The 6,863-nt window shown below is 41.4% G+C and overlaps 1 protein-coding gene across 1 annotated transcript; it reads right to left on the minus strand.

The window, feature by feature from the left end:
* Positions 1 to 213: 213 nt before the first annotated feature.
* Positions 214 to 6,274, minus strand: nlrc3l1 (NLR family, CARD domain containing 3-like 1). The gene is made up of 7 exons (XM_026328223.1): positions 6,238 to 6,274; positions 5,453 to 5,714; positions 3,346 to 3,447; positions 2,770 to 2,847; positions 2,543 to 2,651; positions 2,196 to 2,436; positions 214 to 2,101 (listed from the first exon to the last, which is right to left on the minus strand). Exons 2-7 carry the CDS (start codon positions 5,620 to 5,622, stop codon positions 543 to 545), a joined length of 2,259 nt encoding a protein of 752 aa, XP_026184008.1. The 5' UTR covers positions 5,623 to 5,714; positions 6,238 to 6,274; the 3' UTR covers positions 214 to 542.
* Positions 6,275 to 6,863: the final 589 nt, after the last annotated feature.

Below are 6,863 nucleotides of genomic sequence, written 5' to 3' on the forward strand. Positions count from 1 at the left end.
AAAACTACCACTTATTGTAATTTTAAAAAAGCAAACAGCAACTGATATGCATTTCAAAATGCAAAACAGCAGAGATTTTTTTTTTTTTTTTTTACATATTTAGAAACAAAGATTTACCAATGATACTTGAGCTCTGACCATACTGCTACTTTTGTGATACAGTGCAACTAAAAAGCTTTCATATAAAAACAGAAGATTGGCTGACATTAGCAGTATTTGTTTATTAAAAATCTTTGCCTGTATATCTATTGTACCAAAATGGGGGGAAAAAAACTCTGAAAATAAGGCCTCTCAATACAACAGCTTCAGTAATTCCATGTATCACGCATTAAACCACACATCCCTGAACCACATTTTCTTAAAACGTTGTTTCCACTTCTGTGTCAATTTAGATCTTTAAAAGTGGCTCTTAGTCTTAAATGGATCCATTTATGCATTCTGTGCATATTTCGTTCTTCCTCGGTTGTCCTCTTGCTGAACCTCAGTGGTAGCCTTGATTCATAGTTTGCAGTGGAAACGTTCAGTGTTTGAAATGAGTCACATTAACAGGATGCTGCCTGTGGTGCTGACAGACCCAGCTCCTCCAAGCAGTGCCCTAAGTTGTCACTCCTACTGGGATTTTCTTTGAGCTTCTTCCTGATGAGGGTGGCAGCATCTTCGGTGAACGTTGGCCACTTATCAGATGAGGTGCAGAATGGCTGGAGAAGTTCCAGGTTGGTCTTAACTGCCATTCCAAACAAGAAACGCAGGAAAATGTCTAGTTTGCCGTCCTCACAGAGCAGGCTTCTGTCCATAGCGCATTTGTATAGCTCCATGACCTTTTGTCCTTTGAATATCCCCTTTAACTTCTCTTTCAGGTGCTGCTCATAAATGTTCTTCCCTTGGTTTCTAAAGGAGAGAAACACATAAAGAGCAGCCAGGTACTCCTGCATAGTGGGGTGGATAAAGCTCAAGACCTTCTCTTCATACAAGACATATGGCTTTGTGATGAACTGTATGCACAGGCCACTATTAAGCACTGCCTCCCTGTCACTGATTCCAGTATCTTTCAATTCTGTCTTGACAATCTTGAACTGGCCTTTTTCCAGCATGGTGAAGGCCAGCTTTCCAAGTTTCATGAGGAAGTCTCTCTCTTCATCTGGGCTTCGATCTGGAGCTCTCAGTTTGCGACGGTGTTGTGTGAGCTCTAGGAAAAACTTTGTGTACATGTAGGTGATGCCTCTGGGCAGCGCTGCCTGTGTTCCCTTTCCCTGAAATATCTGCTGCCACTCATCAGCAACCAGTGAGCAGAACAAGGGCAGGTGGCACATGATGCGGAGGGTTTTGAAAGAGTTGATATATGCAAGAACTTGGGCTGCTTGATCTGGATTCTGAAATCTCTTCTTAAAGTACTCATCCTTATCAGAGTCACGGAAGCCAAGTAGGTCCATCTCGTTGTAAAAGGTGTCCCAAGGGATGTAGCGTGATACTGGTGACCGGGTAGTGATCAGACAAAGGCTGCGATAGAGCAGCTTCCCTCTGAGGAGGTTGACCACCAGGCACTTCAATGTGACGGGATTTTTGTGGTCACCGAGATATTCTGTGTTTCTGAAGTCGATATTCCCATCGTACTCATCAAGACCATCAAATACAAACATTATTTTGCAATCTTGAGATCTATAATCCTGATCCCTCAGTTTTTTTGTTTCCGGGTAGAATTTATGTAAAATATTCAACAAGGAGTGCTTGGAACCCTCAAACTGTTTCAATTCTCTGAACGGCAAAGGAAACAAAAAAGATACGTGCTGATGGGACCGCTCTTCAATCCAGTCAAGGATCAACTGTCTGACTGCCATAGACTTGCCTGACCCTGGCGATCCTATCAGCACTACTAACTTCACACTGGAGGCCTTCTGGTTTTCAGAACCCATAATGTCCTTGGTAGACAGCGCTTTCCCTTCTTCCCGGTTGCTGTCCAACTTTTCTATCTTCATGACCTCATGTTCAATATTTGGGCCAGTATCAGAAGCTGATGTAATGCTGAGATTTGTAAAAACCTGGTCCTTATGTGCATCTCCATATGTCCTCTTCAGAGTCTCGCATAACTCATAACGTACTTCATCTGAAAAAAGGAAAATGTGTATTTACAGATTTGCAATCTTAGCATATATGCTAAGATTAAATGAATAGGAATAAGACATGCAGGAGGTACTTACTTCTGAGGCACAAAACTTCAAGATATTCAATCAATTTTTCCTGCTTAAGCTCCACAAGCAGGGCTTTGGTGATCTGGAAAGCTACTTCAAGGCTATAACATTCGAGGATCCGGTCCACCAGGTCCACCAAGTCCATGCTTTCAGGAGGGGTGATGAATGACTGGGGGTAACGCTTCCACAGCATCGCCTTGAAACTCTTCAGGTCTTTCTCTGTCAGCTTCCCCAGGATATGACAAATAGTCTGATTCCAAAAGAAGAATGAAATTCAGTGCTGCTGTTGTCAGCTCTTGTGTTTCATAGTTCATTTGTTTACTACTGGTTAAGACAACAGAGGAATACAAACTGACCTTGAAAGTGAATGCCACCGTCAGAGAAGGATGCCTAATCTGATTTGGGTCTTGGATTAACTCTGGTGTTTCAGAAAACTCTGGGATAGCAGCATCTTTGCTTTTAGCCCTGGTGAGGCCACAGTACAGAGATTACTACTGTCTTTTTAATACAGTATTTTCATACCAACGTAGCATGTAATCACATATACTTATACTTATATACTAGACATATGTAGGTGCCTTACTTGGGGATTCTCTTTTCACAATCATCACTGTCCAACGAGTAGCAGCTTGAGAATGAATCTGTTCGGTCCAGCTGGACCCTAAAATCAAGAAAACATGAAGAATTAGTGTTGTCACAAGACCAAAATAATGACTTTGATACCAATACCTGCCTACATGTGTGTAGTGGCCATAAATGATGTCAGTCACATTTGTAAGATAACAGCTAAAACGATTAAGTTGAATTAGACAGTTGCCCTTTATTTCCTCGTCAAACTCAGGTGATGAAGAAAGTTTGCCTGTCACAAAATAAACCACACTCCTTTGGCTTGACATATGTTATCTATCACAACCTGTTGCTCTTTAAATTATTTATACATATGTGGTCTATAGTATGTTGGGGAGGTGCTTTGCCAAGTTGGACATGTTGCCTCCCTTGATTTGTGTAGGTTTGAAACATTTTTTACAGACGTAACCATGTGATGACATTACATTTCTTCTCAGATACAATGAGAGTAGGAACAAGGTACAGTATGTAAAGATTTCATGTTTTCACTGCATGAGTTTGTAGACCGATTTAAGCTTTGACTTGTTCCTACTTTGTAGAGGATCTATCTGAGTCATCCATTCTGTCTGAGGCATCTTCACTTGACATTGAACCATAGCTCAGAGCTGGATCCAAGGCCTGCTCCACATAATGCCTGAAAACAGAAAGATGTGAGGATGGCCATCAGTTTTTTTTTTTTTTTTTTCCTGGACTTTTATGACATCTAATTGTAAATTGATTATTTTTTCACTTAAGGATATCCAAAGGTAAAAGTAGAGGCATATAAAATGTCAGTGGACAGAACTGTGAGAAAGGGAACTAAATGAGATGGGATGATTACATGAAACACCCAGTTTTATATTTTACTTCCAGTAAAAGGTAATACAATGTGAAAACAGGCCAGAGAAATGAACAGTCAAAGTCAAGCTCTTTACATGGTTACATTTAAGGTCTACATATACAGTGGGTATGGAAAATATTCAGACCCCTTTAAATTTTTCACTCTTTGTGTCATTGCAGCCATTTGCCAAAATCAAAAAAAGTTCATTTTATTTCTCATTAATGTACACTCAGCACCCCATCTAGACAGAAAAAAACAGAAATGTAGAAATTTTTGCAAATTTATTAAAAAAGAAAAACTGAAATATCACATGGTCATAAGTATTCAGACCCTTTGCAGTGACACTCATATTTAACTCACATGCTGTCCATTTCTTCTGATCCTCCTTGAGATGGTTCTGCTCCTTCATTGGAGTCCAGCTGTGTTTAATTAAACTGATTGGACTTGATTAGGAAAGGCACACACCTGTCTATATAAGACCTTACAGCTCACAGTGCATGTCAGAGCAAATGAGAATCATGAGGTCGAAGGAACTGCCCAAGGAGCTCAGAGACAGAATTGTGGCAAGGCACAGATCTGGCCAAGGTTACAAAAGAATTTCTGCAGCACTCAAGGTTCCTAAGAGCACAGTGGCCTCCATAATCCTCAAATGGAAAAAGTTTGGGACGACCAGAACTCTTCCTAGACCTGGCCGTCCAGCCAAACTGAGCAATCGTGGGAGAAGAGCCTTGGTGAGAGAGGTAAAGAAGAACCCAAAGATCACTGTGGCTGAGCTCCAGAGATGCTGTAGGGAGATGGAAGAAAGTTCCACAAAGTCAACTATCACTGCAGCCCTCCACCAGTCAGGGCTTTATGGCAGAGGGGCCCGATGGAAGCCTCTCCTCAGTGCAAGACACATGAAAGCCTGCACAGAGTTTGCCAAAAAACACATGAAGGACTCCCAGACTATGAGAAATAAGATTCTCTGGTCTGATGAGACCAAGATTGAACTTTTTGGCGTTAATTCTAAGCGGTATGTGTGGAGAAAACCAGGCACTGCTCATCACCTGCCCAATACAATCCCTACAGTGAAACATGGTGGTGGGAGCATCATGTTGTGGGGGTGTTTTTCAGCTGCAGGGACAGGACGACTGGTTGCAATTGAAGGAAAGATGAATGTGGCCAAGTACAGAGATATCCTGGAAGAAAAGCTCTTCCAGAGTGCTCAGGACCTCAGACTGGGCCGAAGGTTCACCTTTCAACAGGACAATGACCCTAAGCACACAGCTAAAATAACAAAGGAGTGGCTTCGGAACAACTCTGTGACCGTTCTTGACTGGCCCAGCCAGAGCCCTGACCTAAACCCAATTGAGCATCTCTGGAGAGACCTGAAAATGGCTGTCCACCAACGTTCACCATCCAACCTGACAGAACTGGAGAGGATCTGCAAGGAAGAATGGCAGAGGATCCCCAAATCCAGGTGTGAAAAACTTGTTGCATCATTCCCAAGAAGACTCATGGCTGTGCTAGGTCAAAAGAGTGTTTCTACTCAATACTGAGCACAGGGTCTGAATACTTATGACCATGTGATATTTCAGTTTTTCTTTTCTAATAAATTTGCAAAAATTTCTACATTTCTGTTTTTTTCTGTCAAGATGGGGTGCTGAGTGTACATTAATGAGAAATAAAATGAACTTTTTTGATTTTGGCAAATGGCTGCAATGACACAAAGAGTGAAAAATTTAAAGGGGTCTGAATACTTTCCGTACCCACTGTATGGTGCTGCTGTATGTGTGTATATATATATATATATATAAAAAAGTTAAAATGATCTCAGGACCAGTGACTGGTATCCATCGGACTTGGTCCCAAGTTCAGAGAAGGTCTTCTCTCAGGGATGTAGTAGAGCCCATCGTCCTCATCGCCCATGCTCTCTCGACCAGATCCTGGATCCCCAAAGGAAGAGCTGTTTGGAGTGCCCAGCGCCTCCATTTCAGTGTCATCCATCATGTGTCAGCGACGATCAGCCAACAACTAACATGACAAACTGGGATCACTTTATTTTCCAGGGTCGATGTCAGGACGGTGACACGCCTTTCCACCTGCGGAACAACATCAGACCTTACACTGTCAAACCGGACTGTCAGGTTTGTAGCTTTACTGCAGGAAGCTCATCTGGTCTGATTTATTCTATGCACTGCCATAAACTTATACAAAGAAATAAAAATACAACCCAGAGAACCACAATGTACATTAGATTTCCTTGAAAATGTTTCGACAGTGATGGCTAATGGTAACATATATTTTGGACTGTGGGATTTTTATTTATATTCTTTCATCTTCACGCTTCCGCTGTCACTCGACGTGTTGTCAGTTACAGACTGACGTGTCCCGCCTCCCAATGAGTTTTAATAAACATCGAAAATAAATGTTAAGATGATTTATTGATTAGGCGGTTAGCTAGCTAAAGTTATCTAGTTAGCTCTGAACTAAACCTCCATTAACAGGAAAGGTCGAGTGAGTTTTACGAAAAATAATAACATTAAATTCCTAATGTTAAATAAACACATAACCATACAAATAAATACATTATTGAAGTTTCTCGTGCATGCCATGAGCACTCACCTCCAATTCCAGAGTAAAACAGGAAGCTAAAATTTCTTCTTCTGCCTTGTCCGTTAACAGGAGGGAAACGAGATCACACGTCACAGCTGCCACCTACAGGCCGGGAGTGGAAAAACATTTCGCCTGCTGAAACATGAGGCTGGTTCTCTGAGAAAGAACAATTTTCCAAAGTACGGACACATCCTCTGATGTAAACAAGACTAAAAGTATTATAGAGTGGACCCTTTAACTGTGTTTTATTAGTATGGTGTCCTGTGTGCAGCATTTTATTGTTGTCACCAGAGGGCACTAATGCTTTAGACTACAACCTGGTTCTAAGTGGCTGGGAGAAGTAATCGTGGGAAATGTGCTATGTGAAAGCACATTTCTAGCTGTAAACATATGGGAGTTAGAAGATATTGGAAGATTAAAAGATTCAGATGGTGATAACTGGCCACATGACAGCAGCACTGATATAATGTTTCAACATGGTAATCAGCTCTCCATGGTCGGACGTGTGTGTACCAAGTGGGATTATACCTCACAGCAGATCCCTGTGACCCTCAAATATTAAGTGGGTATAGATAACGAATGGATGTTAAAAATAAAAACATGTTTCTAGATGGAGTTGTAGTAATTAGTATTTT

Source organism: Mastacembelus armatus, chromosome 14, assembly GCF_900324485.2.
Source record: "Mastacembelus armatus chromosome 14, fMasArm1.2, whole genome shotgun sequence".
Lineage (NCBI taxonomy): Eukaryota > Metazoa > Chordata > Actinopteri > Synbranchiformes > Mastacembelidae > Mastacembelus > Mastacembelus armatus.

Excerpts from the sequence above, each read along its gene's own strand:
- nlrc3l1 (XM_026328223.1), bottom strand. The coding sequence starts at position 5,622 with ATGATGGATGACACTGAAATGGAGGCGCTGGGCACTCCAAACAGCTCT. Across the intron at positions 3,448-5,452 it reads CCGATGGATACCAGTCACTG|GCATTATGTGGAGCAGGCCT; the intron begins GTCCTGAGATCA and ends TTCTGTTTTCAG. Across the intron at positions 2,652-2,769 it reads TGTGAAAAGAGAATCCCCAA|GGCTAAAAGCAAAGATGCTG; the intron begins GTAAGGCACCTA and ends TGGCCTCACCAG.